Source organism: Mus pahari, chromosome 22 (assembly GCF_900095145.1).
Source record: "Mus pahari chromosome 22, PAHARI_EIJ_v1.1, whole genome shotgun sequence".
Lineage (NCBI taxonomy): Eukaryota > Metazoa > Chordata > Mammalia > Rodentia > Muridae > Mus > Mus pahari.
Window position 1 is genome coordinate 24,592,561 of NC_034611.1, and position 21,403 is coordinate 24,613,963.

At 37.9% G+C, this 21,403-nt stretch overlaps 1 protein-coding gene across 1 annotated transcript in view; it reads left to right on the plus strand.

Annotated features, from left to right (window-relative positions):
- Window positions 1–502: 502 nt before the first annotated feature.
- The window catches only part of Calb1 (calbindin 1), a 25,713-nt gene continuing 4,812 nt past the window's right edge, over window positions 503–21,403 (plus strand). Inside the window, exons 1-9 of the mRNA XM_021222257.1 lie at window positions 503–720; window positions 1,220–1,296; window positions 4,875–4,949; window positions 15,097–15,180; window positions 15,306–15,362; window positions 18,593–18,670; window positions 20,481–20,536; window positions 20,635–20,674; window positions 20,800–20,853. Coding sequence (XP_021077916.1) covers window positions 642–720; window positions 1,220–1,296; window positions 4,875–4,949; window positions 15,097–15,180; window positions 15,306–15,362; window positions 18,593–18,670; window positions 20,481–20,536; window positions 20,635–20,674; window positions 20,800–20,853 — 600 coding nt within the window. The 5' untranslated portion in view covers window positions 503–641. The remainder of the gene's footprint in view (window positions 721–1,219; window positions 1,297–4,874; window positions 4,950–15,096; window positions 15,181–15,305; window positions 15,363–18,592; window positions 18,671–20,480; window positions 20,537–20,634; window positions 20,675–20,799; window positions 20,854–21,403) is intronic.

Consider the following 21,403-nt stretch of genomic DNA (forward strand, 5'->3'; position numbering starts at 1 on the left):
AGCTCACATCTTATACAGCCACGTGATGGCCTCCATTAGCACAATATGAAGCATTGTTACAATTAACCACCGCAACGTATGCGTTAATCAAATTAAACTAATATTTGACATCTGATTTTGTTCAAACAAATACTCAACTGCCTCGATAAATAATAAGTAGACAAAATTGCCACTAACGTGGTTTATCAGTCAGCTTTCCCTTCCATCTTAAAAAAAAAAAAAAAAAAATCAAAGAATGTATGTTGCTTTACTCTAACATTCAGGAGTGACAGTCCCCCTGGATCAGGGGGATGTGAGGAGAAATCAGTCTGAACAAGGGATCCCCACCACCTGCTGCTTCCTAGACTCCAAAACTCCAGCTCCAGCTATTTCCTGGGAAGAGAGAAATCAGAGGGGAGGGGAAGAAGGTTGGTGAGAGCAAGAGGCGGGAGCTAGGAAAGGGAGGAGGCGTGGCCCGGCCTGGGGCCGGCGGGATAAATACAGAGAACTGGGTGCGGGGTGCGGAGAACTCCGGAGGACGCCCGAACGGAGCAGCACCGCGGACAGCGCCCGGCCGCGCCGCGCCCAACTCAGCCTGCGCAAGCCCTCTCGCCCTGTGAGGTTCGCGCTCAGCGCTCTCTCAAACTAGCCGCTGCACCACCATGGCAGAATCCCACCTGCAGTCATCTCTGATCACAGCCTCACAGTTTTTTGAGATCTGGCTTCATTTCGACGCTGACGGTGATTATTTTCTTTTTTTAACCCTTGCAAGACCCGTCCCCATTCCTTCCCTGCTCTTCCCGGTCGACTGTGCTTGTTCATCCCAACCATCCTTTTCTGTTCTTTTCCCGTCTTCCATCACCCTGCCTAATCTCGTTTCGCCTCCCCCCTTGACTGCCTAACCCGTCATCCTGGAAGTTTACACTGTGTGTACGCCATCCCCGCGATCTAAGCGTTCACCTTTCTAGGAACGGTAATGGTAGGACAGAAGCAAAGATTGGGAAATCCTGTCCCCCAAAAGTTTCAAACACCATCCCCAGCGCCCCTGCTACCCTCCTATGCCCTCTTTGCGGTTGAAGTTTTACACCTAGGAAGCCAAGTGCTGCCGCCGCGGCTGTACCATTGCTGATTAATCGGTGTGCTCAGTCTACATAGCCTCCCAGGACGGTTGTCCTGGAAAGAACTGAGAAGAAACTTAGAAAGAGACATCTGACGCCTGGGTGTCTCTTTGTCTTTTCAGGAAGTGGTTACCTGGAAGGAAAGGAGCTGCAGAACTTGATCCAGGAGCTTCTGCAGGCGCGAAAGAAGGCTGGATTGGTAGGCTTGAGTTTGTGCAGGACCCTTCAAGGCTAAGACATACCTACTCTTGTGTTTCATAAAAGAGGTTTTGTGGGCGAAAGTAAAGGCTTACCTACCAAGAAAGGCGAGAGAGAACAAATTTCCAAATTGCGTCAAGAGAAAAAGTGTGTGGAGGTGTGTGTTGTGTGTGTGTGTGTGTTTGGTGGTGGTGGTGGGGTGTCTAAAGAGAAAAATCCCTATCGTCTTAAATCGGTCACATATTTCTATAACCCTCCTTTCCTTAATAGGTCTTAAAAGGAAATGTCGGTCCTCAAGACCCTTCGTCAGATCCCCACCTCTATCACTGAGCTGGTTATGTGGTTTCTAACTTCTCTTTTCTAGGCGATAAGGAAGGGGTAGAAATACATTCCTGCCCCTTGGTGGTCAGGAACAGATCTGCAGATTCTAGTGCCAATTTCTGCTGCGAAGTCAGAGTAACTGGGAACTGGGCGGGGGAGGGGTGAGACTACAGCTTGCCTTGACCCTTACTTATTCTTGAGAAAAGATAACCAATTTGTAATAAGTGTGAGAATTTGGCAAGAAATGTTTTTTTTTTCATTTTTGTTGGAGAGAAACCCCCAAATTAAGAAAGCGATAAAACAAAACACTGTAAGAATTTCATGCATTGTGGAAAGGAAAAAATTCTGACGAGAAAGTACTAGTGATGTTTTTTAAATAAGCTATGGTTTTGACATAAGCATTGGTTAAATAAATTATAATTATTGTTTAAGAATTAATTCCTTTGGGCCAAATTTATTTGTTGGAAAAGAATGATGTCATTGTAAAAATAAAATGTACCCAACTAACTTTTAAACATATGTATGAGATGTTTGTATAAAGAGTAAGTTGAGAATTTTACAGATCTGATAGCATTTACATAAGACTGCTTTTCAGAAAGCAAAGTTGGATATGCAATAGTTAAATGTTAATAGCCTTTGGTCTTTTGGACTATAATTACAAAGGAATTTTTACATAAAGATAATATACATATCATCCCTAGATATTATATAGCACGCCACCATTTCTAGTGCTGTGTGTGTGTGTGTGTGTGTGTGAGAGAGAGAGAGAGAGAGAGAGAGAGAGAGAGAGAGAGAGAGAGAGAGAGAGAGAGAGAGAGGAACAGTATTAGTACAACTGTTTGTTTTGTTTTGTTTTGGGGTTTGGGGGAGTTGGTTTTTTGTTTGTTTCTTTGGGGGATTTTTGCTGTTGTTCTGTCCATGGTGAGATTTACATAGTAGGAATCTCTATACAACAGTAAAAAGAATCTCCATACTGCTATAAATGCACTCTGATGTATTACACGCAGACTATCAAATTGCTAAAATCATGCCAAACTGACTTTAAACCAGATCATGCTCTGGGGATTGTTTTACTCAGATTTCATATCGTGTAATCTGAAGTGTAATAGAATAAGATCAAATAAAAATGTCTTCTATGCACTTTGCCCTCTTTTCCCCTTATGCATTAGCATGCAAATAAATTCCTGTAATAATATCACTATGGTTCTATGGATCTTTAGCTGGTAAGACAGAAGCCATTTTCTTCCTCACTTAAATGTATATGGAAAGTCTTATTTTCCATATAAATTATAATTACAGTCTTGGATGATGCTTCTAAAACCTACAGAATTATATTTTAAACTTCCAGAAGCAACTTTAATATTGAAATTTAGTTCTATTCTATAAATAAAAATATTCATGAAATTTGTTTTTCTTCTCCTTTTAATAATTTTCTTTTTTATTAAAAAAAGTTAAGGTGGAAGTTATAGACTTTAGGGCTTATTTCTTTCCTCTGCTCTCTAGAACCTAATTTAGGTCCATAAGGAGTCCTAATTAGATTATAATTTGATAATATTAATCTTTCATACAAGATGTGGTCATATCAAATTGCTCAGTACCTTGATACCTGAGTATCTTTTCTGAATTACATAATAGGCTTTGGTTTGCTAACTAAAAATGTAAATTGAGATCTAGAGAAAGAATTCATATATATTAGGTATATTCATTTAAATTAGTGATCTATTGCCACAAATCTACTTTTATGTGTTTCTTCACTATGGAAAACCACACATGCTGACCTGATAAACCAGACTTCTCATCTCCTGACTTGAAAGGACAGAAAGAAACTGACTTTGATTTGACTCATCACATTAATAATGTGATTTTTTTTTCCTTTTCACCAAGTGAGTATGATAGTCCAGTGTTGTATTTCCAAAATCACTACCCTTCTGCACTAAACAATGTGTCGACATTACATTTATGCTCATGTTTATAAGTCTGCCATTGATGATGGTGGTGGTGATGATGATGACATGAGCATCAATATTTAAAGCATAGATTGCAACACAGTTATATTTACCCAGAAACTTCCCAAGGTAAATATCAAGTCTGCCACTTGAGCTAGTAGTATTCCATAATTTAATATTTAAGACTAAAGACTTTGTTTTTGGTTCACTTACCACTGTGTGTGAAGGGTCTAGAACTGATAATCCCATGCTTACATTGTTGAACCATACACTTTCATCTCCTTGTCATTGTTTCTGAACCAAAATTTAATAAATGGACATTGAAAATCACCTGTAGCAGAAGGGTTCTTTTAGGACAATGGTGTAATTAAATTAATTTATTGCTGCTTTCTACCTTAGTTCTACTACACATTTACAATGGGTTGAGTTGGGTAAATGCTGGCATTAATGCTTTAGAGCTTCAGTATGGCCCTTACATTTTATGAGACCAGCTATCTATCCCTACAGTAAACCTGTGTGGTTGGCTCTGCCATTTTGTTCATTAAGGTGAAAATTGAGACCTTAATTTGCTTCCTCAAGGAGGTAGAATAGGGTATTAGTAAGAACTGACCTATTTCAAATAGACCAGTTCATGTAACGAAGATATTTTAAGTGGGTTTTGTTTGAGACCCACTTAAAATAGCTCACAGTTCATAACTCTCTAATAAGCTGATATGTAATGATATTATAAACCAGAATAACCACATTGAAGATGGGAGAGCCAAAGGAGAAGACAGCATTTACTTAGTTATACCAAAGCACTATTTATTATACAAAAAAAAAAAACAAAACAAAAAAAAAACCCATGGGAAAATAAGACCTTGAGGTAAATGGAAGCAAGGGAAGCTTGGTGATGAAGCTTGGTGATGTTTTTATATGTTCCTAGTGAAAACACACATTTGTCCAGTCATTTTCCCCTCACACTTTCCTCCCAACATTTAATTCCCTAATTTTATTTAATGAACACACATTTGTTTCAAGCCAGAAGGGTTCATTGTTTGCAAACTGGATGGCTCTTTCACATATGCATATTTTGCTTGTTGGAGCCAAATACCTACTCTATCTCCCATAGATAAGACATTATGTTAAAATAAGGAGATGCTATCAAACAAGGCTGCATGATTATGTAAAATAACCTTCCAAAAAGCAAACATTTTTCAAGTATATTAACAGCTATTCTATTTCATGCTTTATTTTTTTGCAGTAATATATTAACATCATTATAAGAACTTTTTTAACAAACATCTTACCTAATTTGTTTTTATAATTTTAGGAGCTATCACCGGAAATGAAATCCTTTGTGGATCAATATGGACAGAGGGATGATGGGAAAATAGGAATTGTAGAGGTAAGAAACTTATGTGTTTGTCTGAATGAATGAACATCAACTTTAATATTTATCAGGCCATCTTAAGTCAAACATAACTCATCCACAGAGGTCATTCAATGTGGCATAGCATCTTGTCTTCCCACACATCAAATTAAAGATGGTAGCAACTTAAAAAGTGACTAACGAGTTTAATGTAGTCTGGACCCTCGTATGCAGACTTAGAAGGGCAACACTAAATCTCTCACATTCCTGCTTGCTGACATAGTCTACCAAGCAAGTACCTCCTTCTAGGTGAGCATACTCTCGTTGCACCCTCCACACTCTCCCCAGTCCAGGGTCCGACACTCAACAGTGTAAACTTCTCTGTGATATTTTCAAATCAAATAGTCTCAGCTCCATGAAGTTGTCATGGCAAAAGGCTGCTTCCTGCATCCTGGCCAGTTTCTGAAATTCTATTTCAGTTTGATAGATGGCCCTAGCAAAGACACAAGAACTTTCCTACAGTGAGTGAACACTTCACAGTCTGGTATGTAGGCACACATTTGAATCTCTAGAGGTTGAAACTGTGCGTGTCAAATTTTGCCTTTTGACGATGACTTTTCCTCTTACAGACGTTATGCCTATAGGGCCTCAAGGAAAGAAAATCAATTATGCATCCATCTCTATTCTCAATTTGCAAAATAGATGTGGCTTTCCTTACTCCTACCAGTGACATCTTAGCTGTGTTTAGCTCTGCCACCTGTTTTTGAAAAAACAGGGTAGAAAGCTTTATCTAGAAAAATGAATAAGATCATATTTTGAAATATAACAAATCGTAATTGTGTTCATAAGACATTCTCAATCTTTTCAGTTGTGAAGTGCTGTGGGCTTCAAAAAATTAGTTATAATTTACTTTTGATTCCAAGAGTTAACCTGGTTTTCAAATAATTTATCTTATTAGGACACTTGTGGTGCCCGTGTGAAATACACATATTTTTAAACACCTACTACAAATAGAGTGAAGGGAGGACAGACTATTATTATCTTTGTAATTAAAATTTCTCCCTGGAGCATACACTTTCCCCTTTTGCCTGTGTGCAACTCATTACTGTATAAATAGGTAATAGTTATGGAACTTAGAGCTGATATTGAGGCCATTTAATCAAGACAAGAATAATAAAATTATGTTTCTGAACATATGTGAGAGGAGATAAATAATTACTCAAAACTAGTTTGAAAATCTATAACACGTGATTTTCTAAATTGGCACTTTCATAGTTCGGACTACTTTATAATTCTAGGTGAAGGAAGATTATCATCATCTTGTATTTAGCAATTTCACCTTGATGGAGTCCAGTGGACTCAATTATTTATTGTGTCATTTGGTGATATGAGGTTATGTACTAAAAGCATGCAGCTTATTCACAAGATGTTGAATTTAATTAGATAAAGTGAGTGAATCCAGGTTATAATCTGTAGGTTAGAGTCTAGCCACTTCGGATTTATCATTTGAAATTTAATATCAATGAGAAGCTAGCAAAATGCGTTGTCTTAAGATACAGTGAAACGTAGTCTCCACACGTTTAAGATAGTAAGTATTAGAGGGAAAACAAAAGGTTTTTGAATCAAGGAAAAGAATTGGAGGTAAAAGAAGATGGATAAGAAAGAGAGAGAATAGCAATCCTGCCAAACACAGCACAGCTTAATGACACTGTGCACTGTACCTCTCGTGAGCCCTCATAACAGTTATTAGCTAAGATTTGGAGAAGCAGCCAAATGAGATTATCTAAAGAGAATTTTTAAATGGGAGAGCAGGAGAAAGACAGCCACAGTGGTTCACAATGTATGTCCACGGTAGCTAAGTAAGGGCTGAGAGAAGATAAGAGCTGATGCATCCACGGAAACCAAGAGTAAAATATTACAGGAAACAGAGAGAAAACTGGGGGATGCTGAGGGGTGTGCAGACTCTCAGCTCACCCTCTGGCATCACCAGAAGCTTGTTCATCCTGTGTCCCATTTGATATGTGATATTACTTGCTAAGATGTCCTGTGTATAATGAAGCACTCCAATATAAAAAGTCTATCTAGCTATAAGAGAACACAAACCCCATGTTTCCCAAATGTATTACAGTCCCTTCCTCCTAGCAAGGGTACTATGCCTTAGTGTTCTGAGAAGAAGCGGTTTCAACTAGCTTGTATATAACTTAATCTAACTCCAGAACTCATCGAAGTCTAATCAAAGTAAATTAACGTGCACGCAGTAGTCTGCTTCCCAGAGGGCATCACCCAATTGAATTTTAAAAAAATATATATTATCTAATTTTCAATATTCTGACCTGATACATAGACTGAAACTTTTCACAGAATGCATTTTACCTAAACATATTAAAAAGAAAGAAATGTTGGTGTGCCTAATATTCTCAATTTGGCAATTTAATCACTTTGGCAGATTTTAAAATTCCCACGAAGGTGGTTCAGTAACAAAATTGTTAATATAAGTTCAAAAAAACAAGCGTTGAAATTTTGAGATAATTTCACAAACGCAATTGCAGTTAGACATGTTCTAAATTTATTCAAACTAATATAGTTCTGGTGGTAAGAAGGTCCATTAAAATAATTAAGTAGGAAAACCGAATCATTTAGCAGGTCATGGAATTTTTTTCTCTAGGTCTCACATGAAGTACACACAGATATTTCCTTTTGCGAGATGTCAGATCTTTAAGTGCTCCCTCTGTCCCCTTGGGCAATGTGTGGGAGCCTATCAACCTCTCTAGGCTTCGTGTTTCTATCAGTCCGGGTCAATGCATGCACTGAAAAAATAGATCTAAAAGCTATTTTATCCTAAAAACTGTAACAACCATGGTAGAGAAGGAGAAACTCCTCCAGCCATTTCTTCCTCTCTTCCAAGGTGGGATTTAAGCCTTGTACACTTACTGAAGATGAAAGTTATTTTTCTTGCCAGACTATGTATCTACTTTGCAATGGTGGATATTGATTAATGATAAAATTGGGTTTGAAATTTTGTTCTGGATAGACTTTTTTTAAATGATGTTCTACAAACACTTTTTGAATATAAAGGAATGATGGTACGGGATAAATGTCTCAAAATCAAAAAATGTTAGATTATCTGACTTAAAAATTGCCTCAAACTACAAGTTATATAAATAGTCTCAGAACATCTGTTTCCTGGACTATGGGCAAACATGACTGTGCACTAACTTCATATGTCTGTTATGAGTATATGCCAAACGAAATAATTCAGGTCAAACAGAATACTGTAAAAACCTAGGATGCACAGTTGGCATGATTACTAAATACAGAAATAAGCTACTGCAAAACCTACTTGGCTATCCTAAATGTCAAAACTTCTTTCTCCTTCTCACATAATTTATTAAATTTGGGTTGTTAATTTAAATAATTTTAAGTTCATGATTATTTACCTTCCCCATTCCCTGGATTTACTTCTCATTGGTTGGAAAAACCCTCCTTGGTTCTTCAAATGCAAAAATGAATACTTGTCTAATGTGCTCAGGAGGAGTGATATGTTCCAAGGTTGCCTTCAAATGTGATGAATTCTGCTCTTTTTCATGTTGATGTGCCTGTCTCAACTATTTGTCTCTCTTTGAAGTTGCCATCCGTGGATTCTCTTCTGACATGTGGTATTTTGCTTTATTTTTGTGCCTATGTCTTGCTTAGAAATTTTTATGGAAAGGGATTTTTTAATTCATCTGTCTTCCTGTAAGATTCTGACTATGGGAGGTAGGGGACTATGAATCAATCACCAGAAATCAACATGGTGACCTAGAATTTAGCAGCCAAACAAGGCATGGCTGGGGTTCCAACCTTCTCTAAAGCATAATGCAAAAGCTCCATATTATGCTAGGGAATGAAGGGGGATGGAAAAGCATGCAAAATCTTGCAGGGCTGAGCTCCCTGGAAGCAGACCTGAGTGGAATCACTACAGAAAGTTTCGCTAGGAAGTACTTGGAAAAGAAAAGACAGTAGACCTGGACATTTAGGAATTAGGGCCCCACAAACAAAGCCTTAAAGGAGACTTCCTCTGTAGTGAGCTCTAAAGTGGGGGTGTCCCCTCAGAGATCTCCTAAATTTTGAGTAATAGGGTAGGATTTTTATACTCCTGTGTGGATTAACCATGAGATACATCCTCCTTGGACCTGGAGATGTCTTCAGCCCAGACGCTTCCACAGTGGGACAGCTGAGGGCACAGTAATACTTCTGGGACCAGCAACAGCTCAGGGCAGCATCTCCCTACATCCACACCAGCCCTATCCACAGTTCAGTAACAATATGAGTTACATCTGCTGGAACTTTACTTCCAGCGGACGTCAGTAATTTCATTCGTTTTTTTTTTTTTAAGCAAATATATAAAATTCATTTTTTAAAAATAAGATAGTACTGTGGTGACTAGTGTTAACAGTTTATTGAGATTTTAAAAGAATGTTTTGCATATAGATATAGTAAGTATTTTTATAATTAAGATAAAACAGCACACACAAAAATATACATCTATATACTGTCCATACTATCCACATATACTAAAGATACTATCCATAAAGAACAGTGGGTGTGGTGGTGCACATCTTTAATCCTAGATGTTGACATTTACAGTTGACTCTAGACAAAGTTAACTGCATTCATTGCATCAGTAAAATGAAGATGCTATCTTCAAGGACAGGCAACTAGAAAAAACATCTCCTTGTCACTTTCAGTGCCAAGCAACCAACTCTAAAAGCAATGACTTAAGAAATTCCACCTGTACCTGCAGACATCTGTCTTACTTTCTGTTCATTCCTGTGATAAGCTCTACTCTTTTCTGCAACTCACATTAAAGATTGGGGAGTCAATAAGAGGGAGAGGAGGTAACCCAGTAACTAACAAATCACCAAAAATCTTGAAACCCCACCAGGACTGGGAACTCCTGTGGACATAGTGACTTAGGAAATTTGAGGATAAAGCGGTCCTACCCAGCATTCTGTGAGAGTCCTTTGGCACATCCTAGACATTTTCTTAGCTACTATACATGGAGAGTCTCCATGCTACTGCCTGAAATTTGAATAATGACTTGTATGCATTGACAAAGGGGGCAACAGAAAACACAGGACAGCCACATTGTAGAATTTACCTTGAAAGGAAGTCTTTCTATCCACTCCAGGCACATATTATCCAAACATTACTTTTAAGTGGCTGTTTTGCCTTAAAGTGATACGTTATATGAATAAAATACCTTTTTATATAAAAAGGATAGTACTATAAGTAACATTAGCAGTTTAATGAGATCTTAAAAGTGTCTGTATATAGATACATTCAGTATTTTTATAATTAAGATTAAAACAGCTTACACAAAGAAATATAAATCTATACCATCCATAAAGAGCAGCAGGTGTGGTGGTGCACATCTTAATGTCAGCACTCTGGAGGCTGAGGCAAGTAGATCTCTAAGTTCAAGGGCAGCCAGGGCTACACAAAGAAACCTTGTCTAGAAAGACCAAAAATGAGGAGGAGGAGGAAGAGGAGGAAGAGGAGGAGGAGGAGGAGGAGAAGGACTATGACTTTATATGTGACATTCTAGAACTCACTGATCTTTAAGTGAGTTACATAAACTTTATAAAACAAAGATGGGTGAGTTTCCCTAAACTTATATCTAATCATTACAAACTATTGTATTCTTTTACTTTTTCAATGTTTGCATCATTGGTGGATTTTTCAGAACTATACTTTTCAAGAGAAATCACTATTTCTTTAGTTTAAGACAACATATATTCGATGAAATTCAAGCAATATAGAAAATTATATTTAAAAAGAATGTTGTATGCCCCAGCACAGGGGAATGCCAGGACCCAGGAAGTGGGAGTGGGTGGGTTGGGGAGCAGGGCAGGGGGAGGGTATAGAGGACTTTCAGGATAGCATTTGAAATGTAATGCTGGGCAGTGGTAGTGCATACTTTTAATCCCAGCACTTGGGAGGTAGTGGCAGGAGAATTTCTGAGTTGGAGGCCAGCCTGGTCTACAAAGTTAGTTCCATGACAGCCAAGGCTACACAGAGAAACCCTGTCTCAAAAACAAACAAAAACAAAAAACAAAAAAAAAAAGAAAGAAAAATTTAAAAAAAGAAATATAAATAAAGAAAATATCTAATAAAAAATGAAAAAATACTATCAGATAACTAAAAGTAAAAAAAAGGAAAGAAAAGGATGTGTTAACTCTCTATCATGTCTATGAAGTAATTCTAATTTTAAAAAACATCATCAAGAAAATCACAAGCATATATCCTAGGCACCTGATATGCTGGGCTCGGTTGACTCTACATGGACATAAGATGCAGACAAGAAACACTTTCTGAGTTCTTGAAATGACCTGGGAAAGAACCCCTCAAAACAGTGAAAGTTATACACTAGTAAGTAGAGTTGAGTTTGGTTATTTCCAGTTTCCTAAATGAGTGCGTATGTTAATCATAGCTGTGACATAGCATGAACAGACTTCCAGCGTGACACAAAACCTCCTAACATGTACACTTATCAAGTTCTGTTGGTCAACTCATCTCATCACTGACCTATTTCCTCATTCTTTAAGACCTAGGATTTCTATTTTGCTATTCCTTTGTTCTCACCCCTCTCCTGGATAAATCTTTTCTCCCTCCTCACATCATTTGAAGTTCTAAAAGAAGCATTCTGCAGAATGCCTTCAGTATACTACACTAGGCTTTAGGCGTGTGGCCATTTCTCCTCTCTTTGAAGACCTGCTTGCTCTATGCCTACAGTCCTCCCTCTCTCTTCTCTTCCCCCTTAGCTTCAGTGGAGACCTGCTTTCTGCGCCTAACCCATGCTTCTTTAATAATGAAAATCATTTATAGCCACTTTCTACTAGTGGCCCACATACAGGTGCAGAGGAAAGAAATACTCATAAGGAAGATGAATTCTGGATTTCCCTGAGTGGGAAGAAGCATGACCTCTCATAGCCACTGGTAGCAGTCACCAACAAATGCTTCATTTGCATTCCAAGAGTGAAGGAGCAAGCAACTCAGCCCTACTACTGTAAACAAGAAGTGTGTTGCTGACTTAAGTTATTAACAGTCATAAGATATAACTGAGTTTCAGAGTCTGCAAAACACCAGATCAGGTCATTCAATTTGTATCTCAACTCAAATGTTGGGCTTTAAATGATATTGAACTGTATTGTTTCTAAAGGGCAGAATTTTATGGGTAAAATAATCAACTATACAGACCAGACCTGAATGTTGTAATGAGATACCTGAAGTATAAATATAAATATAAGTATAAATATAAATATATTGTATATTACTAGGTATATTATATAATCTCACACTACAGTGATATAAATATATTTGTGGACCAAAACCTGCTTTAATTTCTAAAATTACTGGCAAATCCTAAAGCCCTATTTTCTTCTTTTAGATGTGTTATCACCTACATATACTACACACACACACACACACACACACACACACACACACAAATATATAAAACCACACTAGTTATCATCTACCCAGCTTTTGTCTCTAGTTAAGATACTCTCCAAGATTTATTTGTTTTGTCTTACATATAAAGGCTATGAAGACAATTGAGATTTCAGCCATTTTTCCAAAGATCAAAAAGCAAGATCATTTAAAGAACATACTCTACAATTTACATGCCCATAAGGTGAAATGACATTTTACATTAAACTTCAAACCTTAATGAACCTAAAAAGTTGGAAATTTTTTAAATGGGCATGATGATCTTGCCCATTATTTAGCTGAACACTTAGGATGTCTTTCTGACCTCGTTACAGATGGTTGTGAGTCATCAAGTGGTTGCTGCGAATTGAACTCAGGACCTCTGGAAGAGCAGTCAGTGCTCTTAACCACGGAGCCATCTCTCCAGCCACTTAGGATGTCTTATGACCTTAATATTAATTTCAACCTTAGCTTCATAAACTGTGGATAATGACCCATACAGGATCACAAACAATTTGGCAACTTTAAAAGTTTTCTGAATACACACACACACACACACACANACACACACACACACACACACACACACACACACACACGAGCGCTCACAAAAGAATTAATTCAAAATTAAAAGCGTGATGAATCCAGGGTGTTCCTGGTGCACTTGCCATGCACAGCATCACTGCACCCTAGGTGCTGAGACCCTTTACCCTGAGGTGGGTTCATTGCCCTAGTGTGGGGAAAGGTCAGGGTGGTAAGGCAGGAGTGGGTGAGTGGGTGGGCGAGCACCCTCATAGAGGCAGGGGGAGGGGTGGGGTAGGAGGTTTCTGGAGAGGAGACCTAGAAAGGGAATAACATTTGAAATGTAAGTAAAGAAAATATCCAATAAAAGAGAAAAACACACATGTTCACCTGACACTGTACATACATCATCCCATGTAACGTCAGCAAGCACTGCCAGAGACACCCCAGCTATCCCTGGGGCACACTCTGAATTTCAGTCTCTATTCTATATCAGAAGTTTTCTGCTCTTGGAGAAACATAGTAGCTCAATTATTGGCAGCAACAACTTCTAATATTTTCCCACTGTCATTCCCTAACATGCATCAAGTTAATGTATCTGTGTATTGTATTACAATGTTTGGTTTTAAAAATGGTCTGTTAGAAGTGTTGGACTGAGTTTCACAAAAATTTGTTGAATGAATTCTGACTTGGGATTAGGATAGAGTTTTCAACAATTTCTGTGATGATACAAAAACATGGTTGCGTCATTTTATACTATATATTTATATGAAATACTCTTCACAGCACTGACAATTTTATTGTACTTTAGGGAATTACGACAGATAGATCAGTTCTAAAAGACTAAAGATATTCTACATTTTGCAGTATCAAATATCCAGCCGAGATTTAGCCTTTATACAAAAACAATTTACGTTCATCCTTAATAAGTGGTAAAATTATATAAAAAGAATGATTTTAAACTACCTTGTTATGGTTTATTATCACTAACTGTTTTGTTTATATATTTATAGTATACCTGCCTGGGGTCAGTTAAAACATTCTCAGGAGAAAAGAGGCTGTGAGGGGGAGAAATTTAAATAGCTCTGATCTAGAATTTAAAGTGTAAGTACCAAGGCTAATTAATGAGTCATGCCTGTATTTCACGGAATTCAACCACTGCTGGAAACCAGTCAAATGTTGTATGTGAGGCTTCATTCTTTAATGGCAAAGGCTCAGTAATTCCAGCAGCACATATTTTGAGCCTGGGACATTCATTTCTCCTTCACCTTCTTCTTCTAGTGATGAAGGTACTGAGGGCCAATGCAGCTAGGGAAGTTGCCCGGACCACACAGCTCATTAGCAGCAGAGCCAGAAATAGAAGTCACATCAGCAATGGGGCCATCAATCCAGCTTCCTCCTTCTCCACATGCAATAGATTATATTAGTCTTAAAATGGGATCTGCAGCTCCTTACTTCTCAAGAGAGAGGGGGGTGGGAAGGGCAGAGAAGGGAGAGAAGGAAGGAGAGAGGGAGGAAAGGAAGGAGAAACGGAGGAAGAGGTGATGAGATGACGGAATGAGATCTAACGCAGAATGTCACAAAATCATGCGCGGAAGATCAAAAATTAATCTGAGCCCCGGATTCAAGCAGAGATCGAAATTTCAGAGTATTCCCTGTTGCTGTCCAGTCTCCCCTCTTTCTGGTGACGTGCCTTTCTGCCTCTTTCTACTGTGCTACAGTTGTCTTTGGTCCCTCTCCATTGTGTTTCTCTCCAGAATTAGACATGTATATCATTATTCTTCCTTCCCTTTACCTTCATGCACGTTTCTCACAATTTCTCACTTCACATGAAATTTACAGCCATGCTGTGTTCCATCCTGTGCACCCCAAAAGGACAGAGACCTGATTGATAGCTTCAAGGTTATGCAGCATGCATCCGCATGTATGTGCAGCAGTTCACATGGAGTGCACTGGAGCCAGCTCTTCTTCTAGGCTACAGGTCCTCAGGGGCATAGATACTGAAGTGCAGCTCGGAATTTTGCAGAAGCAATGTACCAGACAGGGAAAGTAAACTGTGTCCTCTCGTCCCCTAGACGGCTGATATTTATTTGCTCCTACTTTCCCAGCCAATAGAGTTGCTCACAGACTGTGCTGAAGCTGAAACTCAAGCAGCAGGTGCCCCTCATGTCTGTTTTTCCATCTTTTCCAGTTGGCTCATGTCTTACCCACAGAAGAGAATTTCTTGTTGCTCTTTCGATGCCAGCAACTGAAGTCCTGCGAGGAATTCATGAAGGTAAAAAACAAAACAAAACAAAAAAAAAAAAAACTCCTCCCTGCAAGAAAGATGCTGGGAGTTAGGAAATTGTTGTGTTTTATTGATTTATTGAAATCTGGTTTCCACCTCCAAATTTCTTACAGACTTGGAGAAAGTATGATACTGACCACAGCGGCTTCATAGAAACTGAGGAACTTAAGGTGAGTGAGTCAAAGCTGAGGCTCAGTGTGCTCCTTCCAGATGCAATCAGGAACTGCTAAGGGATTCATATCTAAAAAAAAAAAAAAAAAAAAAAACTCCTACAAAAGAAACTTCCGTTGAGCAGCGGCACCCACTCTGCATCATTAATGAAACACCAGATCGAAAGACAGACTTCAAGCACTTCTTGAGATTCTGTTCATCTGTGCGAGAGATTAGCATTTTCTGTGCTGTACCTACATTGTTACATAAGATAGATGGGTGGTTGTCATACATACAGAGACAGACAGATAGAAATAAGTAGCTAACTGTGCTGGCTAAGTACACTACCGCTCTCTGCGGAAATTTGAAACTTTATTTTATAAATTGAACGCCTAGAGAGACAAATAACAGAGACCTGTGTTGTACCTTACGCATATTTATTTCATCTTTACATATATTGTGTGAGATAATCATCGGCCCAATGACAAAAGGCCCGTAAAATGTTGAGAAACCCACTGATGACCACACAGAAAGATGACACCAGGTTGTAATGTTTAATCCCAGCCCCATCTGCATCAAAGGCCTCAGATACAGCATATAACCTGCTGCCTATCAACAATATAAATTATATAAACTGTGGGAAACTAAATTTTTGAAAAATAAAGCTATCAGTTCATACATCACATGATACAATTTTTCTGAGTGATGAGGAGACATGTGGGAGAGAGATATAAGGAAAAGCGATCTGAATTAAATGTAACCTCAGGACAAATCTCCTAGTGATTCTGTTGTTCCCCATCTTCAAAGCAGGGGTAGGCAACGATGCCATGGTATCGGGTATGCTATGGAGGCCAAGTAAGATACTGCGTGGTTCTAGGAAATGGAAAGTATAACAAAGAATTTTACACTCAAGTCAGAAATGGGAGCAAATCTTCCACCTCATTCCCTCCAGACAACTGGAAAACTTCTTAGTCAGAAAGGCACTATTTCCTCCAGTGTCAGAACATGGAGTGATTAGTGGTAGCAAGGGCTAGTGAGTTGGCTGGGGAGGAGGGGGCAACTTGACAACTTGACTTTGACTTCCTGAGCCCCAAATGGTGGAAGGCGAATTATCCTCTGATCTGCACGTGTGTGCCATACACCTGTGCACAGTCAAACGGACACATGCACATATATATATATATATATATATATATATATATATATATATTTTAATTTTTAAAAGGGAAGCAAGTTAATATTGTTGGATGCATGTGCCTTCTATGTTACAGACACAGTACTGCATCTGATCAAACATCAGCTTTTATTCTTCAGGAAATTTGCCAGGTGGTTTATTATGACTCCCAGTGTATGGAGAGAGAGAGTTCAGGGTGGTTGGGGAACTTTTCAAAATGACATAGCTGTCTAGGAAGGGAACCTAGGCTTGGTCCTAGAGTGTCTGCTAACATCAGTAAACCTGTTTTTTTTCTACAGCACTGTGTGTGCCTCAAGCTTTAGCCACTGCAAGCTGCTTTTGCTCTGCTATGTGGGGAAATTGGGTACATCATTTTCCTAAGCAAACACCAACATGATTTAAGAAGGATAGAATTTTAGAGATTGGACTGGCTCATTTGAACGAAGTAAAATTGCTATAACAGACTCAACTGAAGTCTCTTTAAAGTGCCAACACTTTTAACATGAAATTCCTGAAAGCAATGTCTTTTAAAAACACTACCCTGTAGCTAAAGTCCACAAGCTTCTGGGGAAGCTATTGTGGTTTTATTCTTTTAGACTAAACATACATACAGAGACAGATAGAAATAAGTAGCTACCACATAATGAAAACTTTAGCTCACTTCAATGCTGACCTCAAAATATTCTCAGAGTCTCATTCTTTGTTCTAAATTTTATCCTGAGAAAGGAAATTCTAAATAGAAGTCCTCCTCCCTAGAGAATTTTTTTAAGATACATTGGCATTCTTTTTTAATGGATAATTCAAGAAAGCTAATTTTAAGGAAAGAAAGCTAATTTTAAGATCCGTAATAGAGTAAAACATCACTTGCTCTCAGATATGACTTTGAATCCTGGTGTCCCAAGGTTTCTCCAAGGCTATTTTTGTGACCATCATTTCACTGTCTGATGAGGCTTTTTATTTAACCCAATTAATCTCTGACAAAAAAAGCCTCAGAAAGCTCAAAAATAAATCTCACCCCCCACCAGATAACTTTGAATTTTCCATGGATTTTACTGTGGATCTGAAGCAGAAGGTTCGAAGGGATAATAAACACATCAAACCAGAAGCAACCCTCCCTCAAAAAAAGTAAAGAGCTTATTCTCTTTAAGGCAGGAGCTGGAACATGTATAAAGATGCCAAAGAAATACAGCTCTCCAGGACTTTCTGGGCACAGTCTGCTCAGTTTCCATAGCTGCATTAATTCATTTTCTGAGAAAAAGAAAGAATAGCAAGGGAACATCCATGCAGGAAACGAAAGGCTATTACATACCTCAGAATTCACACTGAAATTTGTATAGCAAGCCCTTGGAAAACTTTTATTTAATGTTTTTCTCTGTAAAGCAAAAATTAAACTTGCTCCCAGGTTCCAACTGTTAATAGTCATTTGCACCCTTCCCACATTAATCTCTGTTTTAATATGATTCATATGTCCTTCAAGAATTCGATGTTACCAACTGTTGTACTTTGTACAGTCAGCGGAAGCACTGGAACAAAGACTCTATGCATCCTGTGATGCCTAAAACCTAACTACCAGGACATGTAGGGGAATGGGCTTCACAATCCCTACAGACTTATAGGCAAATGTGTCCTGGGGTATGGCAGGAAATGCATTTAAGTTAGAGCCATATTTCCATCCAGCTTGCGGAACGTTTTCCCCATAGGTTAGAGAGGTACAGATATGTACCTTATATTTCTATCAGGAAGATTGCGTGGATACAGGTGAAGAGGAGCATCCATTGTGGTGATGTTTTAAGTTTTAATTCCGATCCTTTTACATTACATAGTCCGCACTCTTCTTTAATTACAATCATAAGAGTAGAACATAGCTCTGACTGTGACACACTGGGTCTCAGTAAGAGGCTGTGCCTGTCACAGGTAGATTCATTTTGGGAGACCACAGGGACCACCTGACTTCCAGAATCATCTCCTCCCCTGGCACTACCATAGAGGTTTGCTTTGTGCTCATCCAGGTATACTTTGTTGTACACTACATGCTACTAGTGAAGTTTTCTGAGTGCTCTTTTTTTTTTTCAACAGAACTTTCTAAAGGACCTACTAGAGAAAGCAAACAAGACTGTGGATGACACAAAACTAGCAGAGTACACAGACCTCATGGTAAGACTAAACTAGAAAAGATGTAGGCAAGAACTCATTAAGCATATTGTCTGTGGTTTTGCTAACTCTCAAGAATACCTATGATGGAATAAATAACCCACATATTGCACATCACATAACCACAAATGAGCATCTCTGATGAAGCTATGTCACATTTATTTCTCAAAAGATGGCCTTTCTTTAAAAGCTAGAGTAATTGTATTACTACGTTGTATGGCTTATACATGTTATATTTATACATAGCATATAAGTGACATCACCCTTTTGTCAAAGAAACTCTGAACTTATCATTGTCACAGTTTAGAAAACAATAGGCTTTTTGAGAGTTTAAGAATGGCTGATTACTTTATACTTAAAATGGGTTTCTTTTCCATTGATTCTTATTATTTTAAAATATTTTGTCCATGCTATGAATGAGCATATTCAAACACACCTTAAACTTCATGTTTTGGTAATTATATAAACAGTATTTATTATAAAAGTTGAATAATATAGCCACAAAACTTCTCTAAACAAAGGTGCCTAGTGCAAATAAATTAATGGTGTTCTAGGGAAAATAAACATTCACGAGGTTACTTGTCTCATCATAGGATTCATAGTTCCAAATAATGTATATGTTTATATTTACTCTACATACTGAAAGTTGTTATGTCTTACCCCATAAGACATAACCTTTTATTTACTTACCCGCTAAGTAAATAAACCATAAACCATTACTTCTGTGCTACATTAGATTTGGGATAGCCCAAGGAACAATCTCCTGGAGGTTTCTGTTCTTGTCAGTCCTGCTGAGGTATACTGTCAGGGTTTTAATTCCTCAGTACAGTTCTATCTGCTCCTGCAGCATCAAACAGGTGGCAGACAGTCTTGCTGCATCATGAAGGCTAGACTTAGGCTGTATTTAGTCGTCTCTGTGGGGAGTGGACAATAACCTACATTTATCAATTTTCTCATTTGTCTCAATCTTAAGGGATGCTATTTAAAGTAAAGTTGCCTCTACAGGTAGGAATCTGAAGCTGTCTTTCACAAACGACTCAGATGGGAGCTTCCCCCTGTTGGTCTGGCCCAGTAGATCTGATTAAATGTCAGAAACCAGTTCCAATCCAGGAAACAATTAATCACGAACTAATTAAAATTTAAATATATAGGTGAGGAAACATTTCCCTATGGGTACTAAACACGGTGATCTAGTTGTCTTGGTAGACAGTATAACAATATTAGAATTTATGGTCAATGGATTTGAAAAATGCTGTGTCAGTACAGAACCCTGAAAAAAGATGTACTTCCAAAAAAACAATTCTTAGACCATCTCAAACTCTTCTTTTTTCTTTAGAAAGAATTCTCTAAACCTCTATGCACTGTCTTTAACATGGCCTTTTTCTCAAAAATATTTTAAGATGCTACATTTGGCACATTTAGTATTAGCATTACCTTCATTATGGCAATATTTACTGCTTTCTAAAAATATGAATGTTTCCCAAATATGTCTGAGTGCATCTCAGTATGTGATATTTAAGTACAATAGTGAGTTAGGAAATATTGTTAAGTTTCTAGTACCCAGTGGAAACTAAATAATTTGAGATTGTTCAAAATAACTTAGTCTTGTTATTCAGTTACTGCTTTTTTTTTAATTTTGTGCTTTAAAATAAAAAATAAAAATAAAAATAAAAAAAACCAACCAGGCTGGAAATGTGGTTTAATATTAAAGAGCTTACATTGCAAGTACTCAAGATGTTTGATTTTTGAATGCTTGTCTTCTTCATTCAATAATTTATAACTCAGTGTCCCAAACAATAACAATGCCTTTCAGCTGAAACTATTTGATTCAAATAATGACGGAAAGCTGGAACTGACAGAGATGGCCAGGTAAGTTTCAGAATTCCACAGATATTATTAGAATAAACAGAATTTCACCTAAAATTCCAACCTATTAACTTAATTTTTTTCTCTCTCTCTCTCAAAAGGTTACTACCAGTTCAGGAAAATTTCCTTCTTAAATTCCAGGTAGTTGGCTTTTCTCTACAGTATATAATATCTTCCCTAAAAACTCAAATGGTAGGATATTTGTCAAGAGAAACAAGCTGAAATACATTATCACTTTTTGACTAAACCTCTCTTCTGTCTCCTAGGGGATCAAAATGTGCGGGAAAGAGTTCAATAAGGCTTTTGAGTTATATGATCAGGTAAAAATGTTTTGTTTCTTCCCTTTTTTCTTTAAAAAGAAATTATGAAAACAATGTTTAACGTGAAATCTATCCTCTTGTGATTGTAAATGTGACATGTATTATATATAATACTATATTATATATAATAATATATATTATATATCTATATATATGCAAGGCTGTATGGCAGTTCTTTTCTTTAGTGTTGCTATATTGATTTCTTTTTTCCCTTTTTTCCAATTTTCTATTAGATATTCTCTTCATTTACATTTCAAATGCTATCCCAAAAGTAGCCTATACCCTCCCCCCACCCTGCTCCCCTACCCACCCACTCCCACTTCTTGACCCTGGCATTCCCCTGTGCTGAGTCATATAAAGTTTGCAAGACCAAGGAGCCTCTCTTCCCAATGATGGCCTACTAGACCATCTTCTGCTACATATGCAGCTAGATACACATGCTCTGGGGATACTGGTTGGTTCATATTGTTGTTCCACCTATAGGGTTGCAGACCCCTTCAGCTCCTTGGGTACTTTCTCTAGTTCCTCCATTGGGGGCCCTGTGTTCCAT